The 21,563-nt window shown below is 45.4% G+C and overlaps 1 protein-coding gene across 1 annotated transcript; it reads left to right on the forward strand.

The window, feature by feature from the left end:
• The first annotated feature begins 6,523 nt into the window (after positions 1-6,523).
• On the forward strand, positions 6,524-21,395 carry LOC127018488 (histamine N-methyltransferase-like). Its single transcript, XM_050900164.1, has 6 exons — positions 6,524-6,697; positions 7,637-7,689; positions 11,209-11,316; positions 14,863-14,993; positions 15,578-15,671; positions 19,723-21,395. The coding sequence occupies exons 1-6, from the start codon at positions 6,561-6,563 to the stop codon at positions 20,076-20,078; spliced, it is 879 nt and encodes a 292-aa protein (XP_050756121.1). The 5' UTR covers positions 6,524-6,560; the 3' UTR covers positions 20,079-21,395.
• Positions 21,396-21,563: the final 168 nt, after the last annotated feature.

The raw sequence follows: 21,563 nt of genomic DNA on the forward strand, positions 1-21,563 counted from the left end.
AGAAATTAGGTCTTTCCTGCCCAGCCTTTCCCACTCCTGCTGCCTCTTGAAAATCCAGTTTCCTAGATCTAACCCATGTACTTTGGACTCTCCGGTTTTATTAAGGCAGGGGGGACATTACACGCGGATCCATCCCCTGCCTGTTCCCAAGCTCAGCTTTGCTCAGCTGTGACTCCAGGCTTCGGTCCCTGCTCCAAAGGGATGGATCTTTGCCCAAGCGAGGGTCACTGCAGCCATGTGCATGGCTGATGGGCTATTCCGGTGCTCCTGTCCCTTCCAAGATAAAATCAGCATTACACAGCTTTATGCCTGTAATCACCTGTCTTCATGTGTAACCAGCAGCCACTCCCAATGCTCTGCCTGTACCCAGTCCCAATGCTCTGCCTGTACCCATCTTTTTTGTTAACTTAGATACCACTTTTCATCTCTGAAGGCATCAACTGATTAACCAGTTATCATAGCTCTTCTAAATCTTCAGTGGATACTTTTGTGCTGCTATTCCTCCTTCTGCCATGGGACCGACGAGGCTGTTGGAGCTTGTGGGTCTGCACGACCTATGGGAAGTCCTGCATTGCTGCCGGGCACAGCTGGTGGCCGCCCCGGGAGCATGTGGCAGGGCACATTCCCCTGCACCTTTCCTCCTTCAGCGAGGGCTGGCTCCCAGCTTTGCTCCCAGCATCACTGGGAGAAGAAATTATAATGATTCATTTGGACCAGGACCGTAACATTTTAACTCCCTTCTCCTCCTTCCCAGAATATAAATTTTCAGCCAAAACCCACACAGATGTACTCCAGAGAAGGAAAAAGTCTGCAGACTGTTCCCAGCTCTCGCCTCGTCTAAGGGGCCAGTGACAACTACTTGGGTCCTTGCCAGGTTTCTGGGTGGACTCCTCTTACTCACAACTTTGTGTTTTAATATTATACCACGTCACTGTTGGCCAAGTACCTACAGAGTTGTGAATTGTCCCCTAAGCTGTCATGACAGAGAAATGTTTAATGCACAATAGCTATTATTTCCGAAATATTGATGCCCTCAAGGCTTGTGGGATCTCCTTTCAATAACCCAACCTCCTGCCATCTAGGACAGTGCTGTATATAGGAGGACGCATGGTAAAATGGCACAGGGAGGTGATTTTTCTTTTCTAAATATTGATGTTAAACTGTATATGCCACATTAATGAACAAAACCGTAAGTCTGCCTGAGGGTGGTGCGACCAGCTTCTCTGCAGGATTTCATTTTGCAGAGTGATGCCAGCCCCTGTCCTGGCTCCTGCTCTTCTCTGCTGGCTTTAGCCTCCGGCTCAGCACAGCCCTGCCCTGGGTGCAGGTGCCTCTGCAGCACATCCTATAGACACTGTCAGGAAGGGAAGGTGCTGGGGGCAAGGAAAGTAAGGTCTAGGCAATGGTGCAGCATCCCCCCTCCCAAATTACCCTGTGCCACGGCAGCACTGAGCCCACGTCGAACTGAAACGGCTGGGATTTGGCTTAAAGCTTGCAGAATGTGTCTCCAGAGGAAATTAAAGAAGGAAATTAACAGCAACATCTTTTATTTTCATAAAGCACTTAAAAGCACCAGATGCATATAATTTTTATTTTTGGCTCTCTAAACTTAGGCTTTCATATTAAATGGCAACTGGCACTTGGAAAACTCATTTTTAGTGAATTGCAGAGGGCCAGATGCACTGAGTTTATTTTCTTTTGACCAACTTGCACAGCTCTGGTGATGCCAATTAGTCCGGGTTTCCAGAACTACAAAGAAAACCCGGAAAACACCACTGACCTTGCTGTTCAGCTATGTTTGAACAGGAGTACTTATCGTCAGTACGGAGCCAGGACAGGGCTTTGCACGGCATTGCACGGCTGCCGCTGCAGCAGGGTTTGCACCCACAGCCTGGGTGGGAGCCATTGCTGCAGAATGAGCATTTGCTGGGACTCTTCAAGCCAAGAGAAGCTGGCTTGGTTCGTGGCTGTCTAACAGAGTAGCTGGGGTTTCATTTTCCTTAAAATGCCTCTTGCAAATAAAGTCGTGATCGCCAATTTGAAACAGCAAAACAGTTGTGGGGCTGCTTGTCCCTCCTGCATGGCTTAGGCATCCCTCTTTTTGGGTACCAAAGCAATGTGGTCCCGCAGCTCTCAGCTTGCTCCTTGGCAAAGGGCTTTATACCATCTTCCCTCCAAGTGGTTTGGAAATGATGCTGTACATGGAGAGAAAAAAATGCAGTGGGTGTTGCCTTCCCACACAGTCATTGTTCTAGCAGAACAATTTTAACTGTTGATATGAAGTCTTTATTTCAGTAAACTTTCAACTAAATGTCAAACTACAGCTATTTTTCCTGTAACTGTGCCTTTGAAAGCATGATTATTAATATTACTAGTAATATTTTATATGACTTCTGCAATGTGAACAGTTCATTTCTCCATGAACAGTTCATTTCTCCATCTAAGTCCAGAAGGAAAACTTTTTCATTTAACTTAAAAAACATTATTTTTCACTAAACATGAAAGAACAACGAGTAATTTGTGGCACACACAGGGCAAATGTTTTATTAAAGCTCTGAGCACCAAACCACAGTGTGATAGCAGACATGGGTCAGCGCTTTTTTCCGTGCTTGTGTTCCCTGGGATAAAAATGCTCCTAAAACAGGGCTGTGGAGGGTGCATACAATTTGGAAAATGCTTCCCATTGCTTAAGCCCTGGAAAGCAAGGGATAAGCAAAATCTCAGCTCCTGGCAAGAAAATGAACTGAAAAGCAAAGTAATCTATAACCGTAGGCTTCTATAGGCAAACTGTAAGTGATACTGTACATTGCCATGTGCCACACACTGAGACAACTATATCCAATTTGTCAAGAGTCGCATTTCTTATGTACAGGTGGCAGGGCTTTATTTTTAATCCGGACTCTAATTAAGACGTTGATAGAGCTCTGCCTCTAAATGCTCCCAGGGTGTCGGTGGCCGTGGCAGGGGTGTCTTGGGGGGCAGCTGGTAGGGACGACAGGGAGGGTGCCGGGTGGACATGGCGGCCAGAGTTTGAACTGCCCCCTCTGCCTCTGCAGGCAGCTGCCGCCGCATGAGGTTATGGTGTCTCCCGCTCCTTACTCAGGCAGCAAAACCTCCTCCGCGCTGCCACGTCGCGGCCCCGGGGGTGGGACGGCAGCGGCCGCCGGGAAGGTGGCCGGCCGGGAGCGTGTCCCGAGCAGCGCAGCGGCATCGCTCCGTGGGAGCCCGCGGCCCCGAGAGGCACAGACCGCTCGCACGTAAGTACGGCTGCCTGCGAGACAAGCACGAGCTTAACAGATTGCATTAAACTCCTCCAAGAGGGATCCCTGTTTGCTGGCGTTCGGCGACAAGCTGTAATCCTGCGCTAATAAGCCCAGGTTCCCGCTGCAAATAGTTTACAGCAGGGCACGTTCGCTTTGTTTTCTGGCTTCACGGGGAAGGTTTAAAGGGTTTTACGGTGAGTTTAAAGTAGGTTTAATTCTGCCAGCACCGGCGCAAACCAGGGGTGGATCAAGTAACTGCAGCGTAAACACAGAGTCCATTTTTGAAATTTCTCAATCTTTTTAGGGAGCTACGTATAAATTTGGATTATCACTGAAGGGAACATGCCCAAGAGAACCTTATTATCCAAAAGTTTCTATCACCAGCCTGATTCAGAAAAAATCCTTTTCTTCCTTCTCTTTACTCATTTTTAAAGTTAACTGGCCGGAATTCAAACAGCAAAACACATAATGAAATAAATGGGGCAAATTCAAACAGCCAAAAGCGTAATGAAATAAATGAGACAAATTCCTTGAACTGCACCTAACATGAAAACGAATCTCAGCTGCTCATTAGAGACTGCTGAGCAGGGGACGTGGGCAAATTAAATCACAGGAAGTAGAAGGAGGCATAGAAAAAAGGTCGATTATCTAAATCTCCTCTTATTAACTGCAAAATATTTTTTCAAGATTGAAGGTAGTAAAATATGTTCATGGCAAATGGCAAAGCCTCCTTATGTGCTTAAAGTAAAAAGCGAGGAGTTGGGCAGAGCAGAGGAATGGGTAAACAAGGAGTATACCACTTTATTTTCAGGGTGGGTTAGCAGTGAGTAATTCTCACCCGACATACGTCCAGGTGTTTGCTTCCTTACTCTCTCTGGCAAACTTCATACTTGGTTTCCCCAGGTTAATTCAGATTTTGCTGGGGATTCGAGTGCTGGTCATCTGGGAAAAGGAGGGGTTGTCGGTCCGAGGCTCAGGCGTGGCGGCTGAGCCGGGTGGGTAGCGTGGGCAGCATGCTGTCTCTGTGCACGTGAGCAGCAGATACCGCCCTGCGAGCCTGAGCGATGGTCCTCCACCTAAGAGAGTCAATTCAGCCGCAATTTGTTGGTCTGTCTGTCTAATGCACGAGCCAGACTGCCTGCCTTATCTAACACCAGCAGGCTCACTGAAACAGGCGGTAGCGGGGTAAGCTTTGTGGCTGGGGGGAGCCATCACCTTCCCATGCCACTCTGACCGGCCCTCATGGGCATCTGGGACCCAGCAAAGTTTTTAAAGCTCTCCCATCCACTTGTTACCAGGCCTTTTTCATCATTGTTCTTTAACAGACTCGGTTTTGCTGTTTTTTCCCTTGAAAGCATCCTTGCTGTCTGAGAGGGTGAGGAACAGGGAGCGTGCCAGAAGCTGGGTCTGCCTCGGTGGTGGTATGGGTGGAGAATCACACCTTGGATGGTCACCTCTGGTCTTCGGGACTGCCCCAAGGACAGAAATTAGCAGGCGTTGCTAATTGATCTAATGGCTCTGGTAGCAGCACGTGGTAGAGGAGGTGCATTGTTGCCAACCTTCACTATGCATCTTCCTGCAGGAGCCTTTGGGACATGTAGAGATGTGGCTCATGGGATGCGAAACCAAAACATGTCATGACTTGGATGTTTTCTTTGGCATGAGCAGCAAAAAGGAAAGTGGGCAAAGCCAAGCAGCGTATGTTATCGTTGAAAAGGGGGCAGGTGCTCAGCATGATGGTTGTCCCTAGAAATCATCCTTCAAGAAGGAGTGAGCACCAGAAAGAGAATAAGGTGATGGCCAGGCAATCTGGAGATGTCAGGGAGAAATTGTGCCAAGCCCATCTTTCTGCCGGTGGTGTAACAGTCCCGGTGTACAGGGGAGAAGGAGGCACTCCCATACAGAGGCTTTAGAGTTGGCACCATCTTGTGTGACATTCTCATAAGCAAGTGAGGAAGACGTGGCCTTGATGAGACAGCTATTGGGTGGGTGGAAAACTGGTTGCACAGTTAGTCAGAAAACTTATCAGCAGTTCTCTGCCAGAAAGGGAGGTAATGATGAGCATGAACCTGAGCCCGCTACTCTTTCGTGTTTCTGTTCATGATTTGGAGGAGGGATGAGACTTGTTATTTGATGTGCAGCTGGAAGGGAGTTGAGCACACCAGAGGACAGAATTATAATTCAAAGGGACGAAAGAAGTAGTCTGGAAAAAGCCCACGGTTTGTATTACAGTGGTCACTCTGGCAAATGAAGGCAAAGGGTGTGGGGTCTCGGCGTGGGGTCTTGGTGGGGCGAGGGAAGCCATCCTGGCTGGAAGCCAGGGGATGTCAGCGGGTGGGAGGCTTTCGCCTTTGGCTGCTGCACTTCAACAACAGGGCTTGGCTGGAGGCAGTCCGAAGGGAGCAACAAAAATAACAAGAGGTGGCTGGGATTTAATCTCTGCAGGAAAGCCAGAGGAGATGGTAAGAGACACTGGGGAGATGCGGTGTGGTCCTTAAGCCTGGGACCCGAGAGGAGGAAGAGGGTTCCTCTTTCTCCTTGCCAGTTAGGACAAGAGGTGATGGACTTAAACTGTGGTTTAAGAGGGGATGAACACGTCTTTGTGCACTTTTCAAGGTACAGCGCAGCGTTTCCCAGTAGCACGCTCTGCCTCCCCCGCTCCTGCCTCTGTGTAAGCCAGGTTTAGCACAACATCCATTCCAGTAGCTCACGTGGCTTTCGTGAATTAACTGCTTAGCCCGTGGGAATCATACCATTATCTTCAGAGGAACTAGAAAAATAAAGAGTGCATTTATAAGGTTTTTATTGTTTTCACCCCAGCATCAACATTCCCTTTAAGAACATCAAAAGATTAAAAAAACAGATAGAGACATCTGCCAGCATCTCTGGAGATGTGTGTTGCACTTTCTTCTAAACCAGACCAAGTCTTTGGAGCCTCTCCATGCCTTCAAGAAATAGGGGAATTTTTCTTTTTTTTCAGAACCGTCTAAAGACCCTTTTACTGGGTTTTAACAGAGCCCTGTGTCAGCACAGTTAAAAAATGCTGGCATTTCCTCTGCACAGATTAAAGATGATATATTACCCTTTGCTGCTCAAACCTGATTTACAGCTTCTATTGCAAAATTGCATAACACTTTTTTAAGTGCTCTAAGGCGCAGTAGCAGGGCCGAGGACATGGACCAAAGTCCGGGTACATGCTGGTTTTTACCTCTCCAGCATTTGTTATTCTTTCACTAGGTCTGAAAGAAGAGCTGCAGGGAGCAACCTGTCCCCTCCTGCACCCTTCCGACCCCCAGCATGGCATCGCCCATGAGGAGTTTGCTCACCGACCCCGCCAGATACCTCCAGTCTTTCCGCCTCTTCCTCACAAATTCGACCGAGCATCAGTGCATGCGGGAGTTCGTGGAGAGGGAGCTGCCGGCCGTGATAGCGAGGTAACATGGACGTGGCCACATGGAGCTGAAGGACAGCCTGGGGCATGGTCCTGTGGTGGTGACGGGCTCGGCCGGGCGTGGGGGGCTGCCTGCGAGAGGCAGATTGCTGTTTGCCGCTGGCTGCCCTGTCTGTAGGTCTCTGATAGGGCTTGACTGGAGATTTCGTTTACACGCACCACTGAATGGCTGCTCTTCCGGACGGAGCCTGCCTAGCAGGGAGGGGATAAGGCTGAATTGTTTCCTTGCGTGCAAATACAACTTACCCTGAATCAACTTTAACACGTGCAAAATGCAATAACAGATATTACTTTCTAACATTAGATTTGGTTGAAAGCATCTTTTTAAAAGTAATCTTTTCAGTTAATATTTAGGCTCTCTCTAGTATGTGGAAATCATGCTCCCGCTTTGCCTGCTGGCGTGTGTTTTTTGCTGGACCCTTCGCTTTCCGGGCTGGCTTGGGCAGCAGGCAGCTGGGGTCAAATCCTGGTTCTGGGGAGGTGCTTCTCTGGGCTTTATGGCTCTGCCAAAGCCTCGCTAAGGGATTGTAAAGGCTTTACACTCCCCTCTTCTTCCCCATTTTGCAAAATGTAAAGCTTCTACAAATAATTTTTAAGCTGCTGGTCCAGACCCAGGGAGGTCTCTAGTCCTCGAAGCACAGACATGGAGAAGGCACATTGCTGCTGCTGCTTGTATGCACTCATAATAAAAGCAGAACTCCTCTACAGATTGTCAAAATAACTGGAAATGAGGAACCTCCAAAGAGCAGAGTTCTGAATCTGGTCCCTCCTGCCAGCTCGCAGGCGTGCCTGTACACATGCATGTTGCATTTGATTTTGTCCTGCAGATTTTAGCCTTCATGGGATCTCTGGTGCTTCACAAAATGGATGTAACCCTCTCTACTGGCTAGCTCTCCTAAAATGTATAAATAATTTTTTTCAGTGTTGGAAATGGGAAGTCTACAATCAATATTCTAAGTGTTGGTGGTGGAGCAGGTATGCTATGAACTTCAATATTGATATGCTTTTCCCTTTTTTTTTCAAAGAATAGAGGATTACAAATTGTAAAAAGGAGCAGAGTGGGAAATAAGTCTTTTCTTGTAAAGTCGGCTCCAGGAGCAGATGGCATTAGCTGGTGTGTGGCCGCATCGTCTGAAAACAGCTTGTGCCTCCCCACCCTGATTCTTGTATGTCCTCTACGAGAAATCTCTTTCTGCACCATCACTCCTTGAGGGCAGAGAGAGGCTAGAACTGTCCCATAGTGTTTCTATGAAAAAAAAAAACCACCATAATGTCTTAGATTCCTCAGAATATTAAATTTTTACTTGCATTGCAATTATTCTCCCCTGTAACTATTTACTGAGGTGGTAACTCCCCGTCATTGCTGCCTCTTGCCCTGCTACGTGACAGCCTCGGCTGATCTCTCTTTTGCCTGTACATACTTGCTGACCACAGTCAATGCACAAGCCCCTCCTGGAGCTACTGTCCCCCAAAACACTGGAGCTGAACATAAGCTCCAGAAGAAATCCAGAAGAAATCAGAAGAAGTAAGTCGTTTATCTGAAGTTCACTGGGTGGAAAAACAATACCAGTAACATCAAGTGGCTTCTTGTCATGAAATTCTTGCTTAAGTTCCCCCATAATTAAAGCCTATGTTTTCTAATTCTGCTCTGCCCATTAAGTCATCAAACTTAAATTTTATATGAACAGTTAATTTAGTTTAAATGTTTTAGTCATGCCATCTCCAAAGACTAATCTCAGCTTTGTCAATCTCTCCTAATAAGTAAAAATAATTGTATGTAAATGATGGGCATTAGTTATAAAACAGACAGTGTGACAGAGTAGGAACATTGCTCTCCAAACAAAGGAAACCATCCTGCCAAAGAAAATGTTGTTTTTAACAGGAACACTTTACTTAGTGAGGCACTTAACTCCCTAACCAGGGACACTCCAGATAGCATGATGGACATTCAATCAATAATGTGCAGGCAAAGCGCATTTTGTGATGTAAAAATCCCCAAATCACCAAAACCCTGCTGCCTGCTGGCTTGTTCCCGTCACAGGTCCTTGGGAGGTCAGGAGGGAGCAAATTCCCAAATCCCCCCCAGCTAACCCTGGCTGATGTCAGAGGGCAGTGATGGAGCTGCTGCCCTGGCTCCATCCGCCCCTGCGCTTCGCAGGGAGGGAGCACAGAAGGAAAGCGTTTCCTTTCCACTTTTCCACCTCGAGAGACAAGCAAGGCATTTAATGTAACATCATATCCCATTACACCCGCCCATATACAGCGCCTGCCTTCGCCTACAGCCTCTGCCTTATTAAGTTCACACTCCAGCGCTCAGCACTCTGTACCTTTAAAAACCATAAAAGTCATCAACGCTGCTATAAAGTAGCAACTGTGCTATAAACTATCCCGTTACGTAAAATGTTTAATTAGAAACTTAATGGTGAACATAGTGGTAGCCTTTAAAAGGTAATTGTGTTGGAGAGTTTAAATAATTTGGATAGCCTAATTGCCAAATTGTTGATAATGCAAGCTGCCACAGATTTGACTGTAAAATGCCTCAGGACACTTGTTTGCATATAAAAGAGCTAACTGAAGTCAATTAAGGCTGTGGATTAAATTATGAATCAAAGGGGTGGTTTTTTTGGTTAAAAACAATACAAGGGTGGTTTGGCCACAGAAGAGTGGAAGGGAATATATTAACCTATCTGCATATGGAAATGCAAAATTCAAATTTTTTTTATCAGGACCTGCACAGCCTTTTCAAAGGGCTAATCCATTTTACAGAAAGTTGGTAAAACAACCAAAAATCAAAATATTGCAGTAATTCATTACAAATTCTGTGTTCCCAAATTTTACCACGGCAGCCTGCAGATGACTCGCTTTGGTCTGATTTTTCAACAGAATACACGGTTTGCAGTGATAGCAAAGCTGCAGCTCTTTCTGCTACTTCAGAAATTCAATTTCCCTCCCTCAAAGAATGTGCTTGCACAGATGCTACATAAATTTTGGTATTATTAGTTGCTTTAAGAAAGACACGTAAGTCTGAAAAAAATGAACTCTTCCTCACTTTTTATGTTACATTCTCAGGGCGTTAATGAGCAGGTGAGACCTGGGCTGGGGTGCCTGACTTTGACCCATGGTGATGTGTGGTGGGGCCAGAAGCAGACAGAGAGCTCTTCGTAGTGAAAAGGACCCTCCCGGGGGAGGACCTGGTGTGCTGGGTTGAGCTCTGGGGAACACATTATGGCTATTTAATGCCCAATATTTTCCTTTTGTACCTCAAATCTTCTGTATAATGGAGTTAATGCTGAAGTGGTGGGAGCCCAAGGACACTGAAAATCATGAGGATGGGCAGAGGCCGTGCAAATACAATGGGGGCCTTCCCTCCACAGTCCCTCAGCAAGGGCCTGTCTGGCCAGCAGGGTTTGCTGGGTGATCTTCCATTCAGCACATAATTTTCTTCATTTGTAGGGTATTTTATAACATGGAGTTGTGTGCAAGCACAAATACGTGTTTCAGGATAAAGCTCAATATTTATCTGTAACACAACCCCTGGATCTATTATTCACCACAGTTATTCATCACCTCTGCTTCACTCTTTCTACCTTAATTTATTCTTCTATTATTTTTTCCACCTAAAATTTATTCAACTACAATAAGCAGAAGTGAGCCCTAAGAAAGCTAAGCAAGCCAGCGTGATACAGTCCCTGGACTCATGCCTCAGTCAGGGGCATCATCTCCCTGAGCTTCCTATATTGCGGATGAGGAGAGGTGGCCAAGAACGATGGCAGCTCTTCTTAAATTTTGAAATGTTGGATCTATTGGTACTTCCATCAGTAAAATAATTGCAGCTGGCCTGAACAGTGTCCAGAGAGAACTATTCCTCACAAAAAAAGTACAGTCAGCTCTGATGCATTCTGTAAACGGGGATTAGATAAGCGCAAATGGTATGTGCAGTATTCATCGTACTTACGGAAAAAGTTACAGGACACTAATGACAAGCAGACATGAATGTTGTTTCGGATTCCAGTGTAAACACGTGTTCTCTTCTCCCTCATCCACATGACCTGGTAACCAGTGAGGCGCTTGGCTAAAAATGCTCTTACTGACTCCTAAGAAATCCTGCCAGGTTTGTTGGTGACTTGGGACCATCAAAACTGGTACCATCAGAGTCATTTAGGATCTTCCCCGGGAGGTTAGGCCATGCCCAGAAAACATGAGGTCAAGCCACGTGTGTGACTGTGCCTGGTTTTCCCTTGGCACTGATGGTGGTAGTCAGAGAGGAGGAATGAAGATAGTTGCGACTGATATTTAAATTTTTCTCAAATCCTAGGGCTAAACCTTCAGTGGCAATCTGCTGAGAATACAAAGCAGCTACATGTACCTCTGTGGTACATTTTCTGTGCGTGAATGGCAGGCATCAGTCTGCAAAACTGGGATGTGATGATGGTGGAGATAACATTTGCCTGAGCTTTGCTTTCATCTTGTATTTCATGTTGCCTGCTTCCCTAGGTGAGATTGACCTGCTGATCCTCTCAAAAGTACAAGCCAGATATCCAGGGGTCACCATCAACAACGATGTGATAGAGCCAAGTGCTGACCAAATCCTCAAGTACAAAGGTATTTTTACATTAGATAAATTAAATTTACATTAAGTACGCTAAATGCATTAAAAAGAGTTGAATGCTGGATGACCCCACATTCAAATGCTTTCTTGTCAGAATTGGCTCTTAAAAGTTAAAAAAAGTCACTATTTTATGCTTTTTTTGCCATCATTGCTTTTCAACAATGGTCAGTCTTTCATTAAAATCTTAGTCTCTCACATTGCAAAGAACTCTGCATGGCAAACGCTTGGGCTAGACAGACTTTAAAAGCTAAGCAAGGTGGGAATTGATGGGTGATTGTGTGGGAATAGAGTAAAATCCCCACATTTCAGAAAGTTTTTCTCCTTCAACTTGCACTGAGTCAGGATCCTTCCTCAACATCAAAGGGAAAATTTTAGTGTCTCATGGTAATTCTCACATATCTTAAAAATCGTTTCCAAATAACAAATAGCTAAACCTCACAGTGTTGCACTAAATTAGTTACCATCCTTTGAATTAGAAAACGTGGAAAAGAAAGCAAGACGGATAGAAAAGAGTTTTGCCATGTGCTCTGTGGCTTCGAGCTTGTTTCCTTCCACTAGCCCAAAGGTCTGAGCAACATTCATGAAGGAAAGCCAAGCATTTTCCAAGGAGGACTGAATGTTAGCAGGGGTGCCTTGGTCAAATTGCCCTACAAAGCGAGCATTAAGTATCAATCCACAGTTTGATTATCACCGGATTAACACCTACCAGGCTTTACCTTAGCAGGTAATTATGGTTTTGTACGGAGGTGACACCAGCTACACCGTACAGGCTGTGAGCAGCCCCGAGCAGAGCACACCTTGCCAGAAAGCGGCTGCTGAATGGACGTGGCAGTAATGAATCAGCCTCGTCAGCAGTCTGCGTTGTTGGAAATGCTCCAAACCATAGTAAATACCAGACTGTAAAACCACACTGTAAATCTCCGACTCTTACTCTTGCTGAAGTCCTTAAAATGAAGTATTCCCAGTATGAAGCAACCTGTGGAAGTTGAAGGAAAAAAGACAAAATAGTAACAATCCCTTTCTCCCTGCAGTGGGGGAGTTCAGAGTCACTGGAAGCACCAAAGGATCCCAGGAAACACATCATTTTTTTGTATCTGTCTCTGTATTACCTGGACCTGATCTTTGAAAAGATGGCTCGTGCAAAATCCCAGGAGCTTTTACATTACTTCAGGCTGAGATTGTGAAGGAAGAGCAACAGAGCATCTGCTCTGTTTATAAGACAGTTTGGGCACTTGCACATAGCATTTCTGTTCTGTCTGGGCCATGGACCATAGGCTATGTGGAACTGCATTTGCACTGAATCTTCCTAGTTGTCCCACCACCTACCACCAATTAACTCGCAGTCCTATCCTACTTCAGTGAGTTTCTTTCCAGAAGAAAGTTAAAGAAAATATAAGATGTTGTCCTTATTTTAAGTTTTATGCTAAACTAGAAATGAAATATTAATCTGAATTTCTTTCTTTAAACTTTCTTATTTGGTAATTAAACATGTCTCCAGTAGGTACAACTAATTAGGTTTCTGAGCCCTAAGATTTTCCAGGGAGAGTTGGAAACATTATCTGCGCCTCTGAGGATTCAGTAGTTATGTTTTCTGCCTAACCAGATACTTTCTCCTTGGGAAGAAGCCAAGCTCACAAGAGAAACTTTGTACTGGGACGTGCATTGATGACGAACTGAGGTTTCTCTTAGGCTGCGTCGTACGATGAAGGCTCTCCTCAAAGCCCCATGGCCAGGCTGTGGCTTTCCTTCATTCCTGGTCCATGTCCAGGTGAAGTCCCTTGGTGACCATGGTTGGAGTGTTGGTGACCCCACAACTGAGCTGCGTTGCCATTGCCTGCACGGCATGGCAAAACTGCAGGTAGTCCAGTTTTGATGGCACCCATCAAGGGCACACGACCAGCTTCTGACCCAGACAACAATCTTGATTGAATCCAGGAGAAAATTAAGGAAAACTTTTCAAAATGGTTAGGGTGATACGTTTTGGCTGCAGATGAATCTTTGGGCAGAAACTTCCCATAATCGGAATGAGTTTGCCCTTTCTGAAATTTTGACCTTAAAAGCCCACCCTGGCAAGCAATTCAGTTTTCTTCCTAGCATCTCCTCGCAGACTGTCTAGCAATTGAATTGAACCAGATTGCACCAGATTATTTGTGATGGTGATATGAACTGCTGCTGAATGAAGCCTGAGTTTAAAACAGCAAATTAAATCTGAACTGCAAGCGCCAGGGCCAGTGACAGATAAATGGAAGCGAACAGAGTAACAGCAGCAGCATCCGAAAGGGGTGGCCCATTTCCAGCCATAAAAGAGAGGAGATAAGCACTGATGGAGCATTTCTCATCTGTCTGACGGGGATATGTCCTAATCAGAGCCCAAAAGGAGAAACGTTGTGACTAGTGGTATAAAGGCGCTGGTCTTAGTAAATCATGTTGTTTTGAACATGTGTTCTGTAGCTAAGGCTTAGTCTGCCTTTGGGTCATTTAAGTTTTAAATTTATGTTAACTCCAGCAAAGTACAGGAATCGCTTCAGGGCTATCTTTGTCCTGGAGCAATCCCGAGCACCAGGCAGGAGCACAGTGAGATGAGCTCCATATGCCAGCAGATGGACATTAGTATTCCAGCATCCCTTAAATTGTGAAATTATCTCTCAGTTTTGCTCCCATAAAAAGCAAAGAAATGCAGTGATGAGCCAGGCCCTCGGTATAACTTATTCCTTGAACCCGCTTCTCCAGCTTTCTGCTTTCCTCAGTTGCTCGATGGGCATTGTATTGAGGTCTGAAAACACACCATGTGTCACTCTTTATACTAGTCTTTGCTTTAAAACACTATTATCCCTTTTACCCAAAGCAGCTGGCCAGGACCGTGGGCTTTTGAAAAATTATTTGAACACAGCAGAAGCCAAATGTCAAGAGAGGGGTTCTTGCTCACTGAGCAAAGCTCCTTACCTCTCCCACCATCCCCATGACACATTCCCAGAGTGAGCCATTTGCTTTCTCTGCCCTTCTCGAGCTTTTAATTGTGTTTCTCTCCAAAATAAAACCCCCTTTGATCCATCCTTGAGCTCCTGCATTTATTTGTTCAGTCTCTGGAAAACCCTTCGCCATGGCCTGGCTTCTGCTCAGCCTTGTGGGTCTTGCATGGCATCTAAGCAAAGGGGCCATCAGCTCTTCTCCCATTTGGCATGAAATGTGCCGCTTGTGACCTTATAACTGTTTATCCCAACCAACAGCTTTTAATTCAGCTTGAGCCAGTCATGTGGAAGAGTTTCTTTCTTTGTCTTTAATCAGGTAAAGACTGGAGAAGCCCAAATGAGGGTGCAAAGGGAAAAGCATCAGACCTTCTTAAGATTTTATCCTACAAAGACCTTTACAGCCCCCTTCTCAGATACGGGCTCAAGGTTTTAAATATTCTACTGCTGTGTTAAACTGGTACCAAAACTCTCTACCTAAATATGACTTTTGGATGTATTAAAGCTCTGAATGGAAATGGGTCCCGTATTTGCAATTGAGATAACTCTGTCCTGCCTTCTCCTGTATTTCAGAGCATGTGGCTGAGACATCAAACCTCGAGAACGTAAAGTTTACCTGGCATGAGGAGACAGCTTATGAATATGAAAGTCGAATGAATGCAGAAAAGAAGTCTAAAAAATGGGACTTCATTCACATGATCCAGGTAAAAGTCTCTGCAAAGTAAATGTTGTCAAAGACTTGGCTGTTAAAAGTATGCATGAAGTATGTGACCTCATTATCCACTCTAAGGGGAAGAAAGGTGAGTCTATTTCCCCATAATTTAAAATACTTAAGCATAAGTGAACTGCAAAAATGAAAGATGAGTTACAGCAAAGCAACTTTGAGCACAGTAGTCCTATTAACCAGGCTGTGGGTGGCAGTCAACTAAAAATACATTTTAACTAGCGTTTTCAAAGCTCCTTGTCCTCTCTGTGAAATTGCCTTTGTATTTCCAAGTTTACTGAAGCCATTACAAGCCATCTTCACTGCTAAGAAAGGCAAATCTCTTTATCTCAGATTAATGAATGAACATGAGCTTGGTCCTGGGAGAGCCAGAGAGCAGGCAAGGCAGTGACAGCCCCAAGCTTGCAGTGTGAGCCCACTGCCCGGCATTGTGCTAACGTGTCTTGTCGTCCTGCTGCTCTTCTGTCAAGATTGCCCCCATTTGGTTTCTTTTACCTAGTGGTACCAGTTACAATATTCACCAGGACCGCACCATATCTCTGTAAGTATCTCTGCTCTTTCCAGATGCTGTATTATGTGAAAGACGTCCCAGCGACTATCCGGTATTTCCACAGCCTCCTGGAAGCACAGGGGAAGCTCCTCATTATCCTGGTGTCAGGTGAGAGCTGCTCCACCAGCGCTGCTTGGTCAGGCAAGAGCCATGACTACCTTTGGGGTTCCTGCGAGTTCAACACAGGCCAGCTAGAAACCAATGCACATTTTTATTTAAAACATCCTTTATCACCTATAGAGGTGTACTGGCTGCATAATAAATGGTGTCCACTCATCTACATCCATTGAAATCCGCACGCCATCTATATCTGCGTGGCTCGGTGCTGCAGGTTGTAAAGCCAAAGGCTTTGTGAGCCAGCAAACCCATGCCATGGGCACAAAATGCCTTTCTCTTGCCCTCTGCCCTTCCCCATCCTACAGCTTGGCCAGTGATGGATGGCAGCAGAGAGCCCCGAAGTGGGTGAGAGGCTCTGTCCTGCGGCTCTCGCTCACAAGAGCTCCTTCAGCCTCTGCTATTTTCTGTAAAAGGCTTTTCAGGCTGGGCACCGCATTATCTCACTCCCGGAGACTTGAGGCATTAAGCAAACGGCTACGACAGGGCTCGGCTGTGCCATACAGCAGGTGTTAGAGCACATATGGTTCATTTTCTTCTCAAACTGCCCATTTCCTTAATATCATCATTTTGGGTGGAAAACAGCATTCTTAGGCTGTTTCAGATCTCAAAGAGATGCTCTGTGGTCAATCCAGCAGGAAAATGCAGGAGCAGAGTGAACGACGACCTTTTAATACTGTGGGCAAGGTATGCTAGAGATACTGCAATGGTGGGGTCTAATTTGACTCTAGAAAGCCTTTAATTTGCCTCACAAGCTATGGAAATTTTATTTGTGTAAACAGTCACATCTGATAGTTTTGTCAGGGATGTTAAATGTTATTTGTTCAGAGGTTTAAGCTTAATTTTTTATTGATTTTGGCCATGTCTGCAAACTGTAATGTGTTTGATGAAGTTCCTTTTTTGTGTTCATGAAGTGTCCACAACGAAGTGACACTTCTCTGACCTGAATTTATTCAAACTATTTTTATCCAGATTTTTTTTTGCTTTAAAGTGTTTTAAAGCAGTTCACTACAAGAAATCTGTATTTTAAATGATCTGAGTTACTGTTGTTGTTCTTTTGCTGAATGAGAATAGACCATAATGTCAGACTACTGCTGATTATAGAATCATAGAATCATAGAATGGTTTGGGTTGGAAGGGACCTTAAAGATCATCTAGTTCCAACCCCCCTGCCATGGGCAGGGACACCTTCCACTAGACCAGGTTGCTCAAAGCCCCATCCAGCCTGGCCTTGAATGCTTCCAGGGAGGGGGCAGCCACAACTTCTCTGGGCAACCTGTGCCAGTGCCTCACCACCCTCACAGTGAAGAACTTCTTCCTTACATCTCATCTAAATCTCCCCTCTCTCAGTTTAAAGCCATTACCCCTTGTCCTGTCACTACATGCCCTTGTAAAAAGTCCCTCTCCAGCTTTCTGGTAGGCCCCCTTTAGGTACTGGAAGGCTGCTGTAAGGTCTCCCCAGAGCCTTCTCTTCTCCAGGCTGAACAACCCCAACTCCCTCAGCCTGTCTTCACAGGAGAGGTGCTCCAGCCCTCTGACCATCTTCGTGGCCCTCCTCTGGACTCGCTCCAACAGGTCCATGTCCTTCTTATGTTGGGGACCCCAGAGCTGAATGCAGTATTCCAGGTGGGGTCTCAAGAGAGCGGAGCAGAGGGGGAGAATCACCTCCCTTGACCTGCTGGTCATGCTTCTTCTGATGCAGCCCAGGATACGGTTGGCTTTCTGGGCTGCAAATGCACATTGCTGGGTCATGTTGAGCTTCTGAACAACCAACACCCCCAAGTCCTTCTCGGCAGGGCTGCTCTCAATCTACTCATTGCCCAGCCTGTCTTTGTGCTTGGGATTGCCCATATCCACATGCAGGACCTTGCACTTGGCCTTGTTGAACTTCATGAGGTTCGCACAGGCCCACCTCTCAAGCCTGTCAAGGTCCCTCTGGATGGCATCCCTTCCCTCCAGCGTGTCGACCCCACCACACAGCTTGGTCTCAAGGTGCACTCAATCCCACTGTCCGTGTCGCTGACAAAGATGTTAAACAGCGCTGGTCCCAATACCGACCCCTGAGGAACGCCACTCGTCACTGCTTTCCACTATACCTGTGTATAGTTAATCGAAACTCTTTTCCAGTTGGTTAACCTGTCCCTTTGGATAGTCACGAAATGTGAATACAGGGAGGAACGCGTGTCTACTCAAAATTAATGTGATTAGAAATGTGAATTCGTGAAAAGTATTTGAAGCCCTCTCTGGGCCAGGCGACTCTGTGTTTTCTGATGGAGCAGAATGGAGCAGAAATTGCTGGGGCCAGCAAGAAAACGGGAGAGAAGAGTAGGGCTCAGAATAGCAGAGAGGAAAGGAACGGGAAAACCTTAGGGGAAAGAAGAGCGTAGAGAGGGGAAGGAAGAAGCGCTATGAAAATGAGCACTGAAGCAAAAAGAGGTACTGAAAGATAAGCAGAACAAAGCTCATTTCAAAAAATGAAGGTAATGTCATCTCCAACACAAACACATTAGGACGTGTTAATTAAAAACCAGTCTGGGAATAGGATTGATAAGAGAGGGCTTGGTCAGTCTGTGAAGGTTGCAATCCCTCCTGCTCCGTCCCTGCCGGGAGAGCAGGCAAGTTGCAAGAGCTATGCAGTGTTATATTTAACACATTTAAAAAATCTGTTTACATCACCTTGAAAACAAAAGTAGTGCCATATGCTGAGCCTATTGAGAGCTATTACAATAATGCTGTGTTCAGGTAGTGTATAATTGCTCGGCTCAGAGATGGCACTGAGTCACACAACACTGACACCAGCAAATTTTCTGCAATTAGTACTCTGCATTCAATTTCCACCAGGTGAAAGAAAATATTGTAGCCCCTCTTCTAAACACCGAACTGTTTATTTGACTATAAATAACTGTTTGCAGATAAAGCATTTGCAAAACTGCTGAGCAACTGGTTTTAGTAGTTATGGAGATTTATAGTCATAACTCTCAAGAGCTGCTCATTAGGCTCGAAGTTATTTTCATCCTGTCCAGTCATTCTGGGTGATCCTTTTATAAATGATTTATAGCAGAAATGCTGAATCAGAGATCCAGGCTGAGGGAAAATAAAGACGTGAAGACATATCTGGGGAGTTTTCAGCTTACCCAGCTGGTTTTCTTTGTAAAACGTCCCTTGAGAAGGGGTGCATGCACAAGCATGGGCTTGGCATGGGCTCAGTTCTGGAGGTGATTGTGGTGCTACAAGAGCCTTTTCCCTCCTCACTCTTCGTCTTTGCACACTCAAATAGTACACAGCCAAAACGTCCTTCTGGCACCACTGGGGAGGTCTGCTGGGGGTGAGGGACACCCCTCTCATTGTCCATGCCCAACAGCATGTGAGCCTGATGGGAGTGAAGGCTGAAGGCTGGGAGGATGGTGGAGCTTCACCCTGGGCTCTGTCCATCTCACCCTTTTCTCCACCACACATCCAGCTGCATGGACAATGTGATCAGGGCTTAGCACCCCATCTATTTCATGTAGCGGAGAGATAGCTTACTGGTAATAAGTGTTTCAATGAAGCTCACATGTAGGTCAACCACAAAGTAATTAGGTAAAGGAATAGGAGAGGATTTGGTCTTCCAAACAGGCAGCTGAAATCTAGGGAATAGTTTAAATCAAGAAGATGGCACTGAATAGCTAGTGTTCAGCACGTGGACTATAGAAGGATGTCCCTGCGAGGTATTGCCTATGTACATGAAGCAGAGGGGTGGAGCATATTGGGAGTGGAAGGCGGGAGGATTAAGTCCACTGAGCTGCTCTGGCCTCAGCTGGGGGCTCGGTAGGAGGTGCTGGAGCTCTGGGGCAGGTAACGTGCCCACCCCCTCCTGCAGCCCCCAACCCCGCGGCACAGAAGCAGGGAGACAGCCATCTCCACCATGCCCCAGGACATGTGTCCCAACTCTGGAGAGATCCTGCTCACAAGGAGGACAACAGCTAAAAAAAATGGATGATCAAAAATTTGTTCAAATAGTGTTTTTCCTTATTTCTGAGCATTTTTCTGGTGGTTTATCTCTCAGGAACCAGTGGCTGGGAAACGCTGTGGAAGAAGTACGGGTCTTCCCTCCCTTTAGATGATCTCTGCTCTTATGTTTCTTCTGCTGATATTACAAGGATACTGGATTCAGCAGGGCTGAAGTACCAGCTCCACGAGCTCCCATCCTACATGGACATAACGAGCTGCTTTATCGAAGGAAACAAGGATGGGGAGCTGTTGCTGGATTTCCTGACAGAAACTTGTGAGTTTTCTAAAACTGCTCCTCCTGAGCTAAAGCGTCAGGTAATGGAAGAGTTAAGAAAGCCTGAATGCAGTGAAAAAAGAGATGGGAAGGTGCTTTTTAATAACAACCTGAGTGTAATAGTGATTGAGCCATGAGTTAACCTCTTCTTGCTTCTTGAGCTAAAGCAAATAGTCAGATACTAACATTTTTCACACTTTATAAATGGCTTAGTTTATTTCAGTACTGATATATAATTTTTGGAGCCTCTTAAGAAATCAGTATTAATATCTGTTGTTATAAGTGAGCTTTAATAACCGATTAATTTTGCACTAATCTATGAATGTGTAACTCACTAAGCAGTTAATTGTGCTTTATCGTATGGATGTTGTATAATCAGATGTAACTCAGACCGTCCACTCAGGTACTGCAGAAACCTGACCATTTCCTAAGAAATAATCAAGAACTATACGTAGTTTCATCATCTTCACTTAAAAACTCTCTACAGAGCAAATAAGCAAATTACAACTTCTCAGTGCAGCTGGCAAGAGTGGAGGCTCAGAATGACCGACCGTTTGGGTGGCTGCTCAGTGGGATTTCTTGAGCTTGCTGTGACTTCAAGATCTCAAACCTCCAGTTACTGCGAAAGTGGCCTCACACTTTCTGCACGTGCGATGGTTGCCTGCTCCTGCCTCTGCAGCCGACTCCATTTAATGGCACTGCTTCCCTTTCCCTGTGTTTTCACTTTATTTTTATGACATTGCATCTGCAGAGCGATTTGTGGACCAGGTCCATACTGGCACTGCAAGAGCGAAGCGATTGAAGGTGGTCAAGGCACAGCAGTGGTAACAACTGTCCTGGACAGGTAGATTTCACTGATGAGCCCTAATGCAAAGCCTTTGTTAGGAATCGGCTACTGCTGTCACATAGGGCTTTCTGGTATTTTTAGTTAAACACACAAACCTCCTGGTTGCAGCCTTTCACTAGCTTGGCAGCAAGGGCCATGCGTGGAAGATGTAAAAACAACCTCTGACGCCAAACTGACAGGTTTCAGTGGGATTTGTTTCATTTTCAATGCGGTCATGCCAGGTAAATCTGTTCAATATATAGTATAGGATGTTCAGCAAGAAGGTGCTTCACCTCCTCGGTCCCTTCTCCATGTGGGGCTGTCTCCACTCCCGTAGTTGATGCATTTGTTTTGCTAAACGATTTTATGGTTTTAAGAAGTGTTATTCTCTCTACAAGGCACAATGCATAGCAGAATACAATATAGTCGCTTGAATGAATTTAATAGTCTGAATACCCAGTTTATTCAGTGAGACAGGTGTGATTTCTGACATTGAAATAATTTGATTCAGTGTTGAAATGGTTTACTTTAGGTAATGCTTTAGCTGCAAGAAATTATGTTTTATTTTTGCATATACATTTCCAATACAATATAGATTATTAAAGATTTGAAGTGATTTACAAGAGAATGTATTGGGCGTTAGTAGCTGTTTATATTCATTTTAGTCTTAATTATTTGAAACGCACACTTCTCCTAGTGATCAAATATTAATCCAAGTGTATTTTAGAATGTTTCCATGATATTTCTCAGCTGTTGCACAGAACAAAATCTATTACTGCTTTTACACAGTGCTACA

Source organism: Gymnogyps californianus, chromosome 7, assembly GCF_018139145.2.
Source record: "Gymnogyps californianus isolate 813 chromosome 7, ASM1813914v2, whole genome shotgun sequence".
Taxonomy (NCBI): Eukaryota; Metazoa; Chordata; class Aves; order Accipitriformes; family Cathartidae; genus Gymnogyps; species Gymnogyps californianus.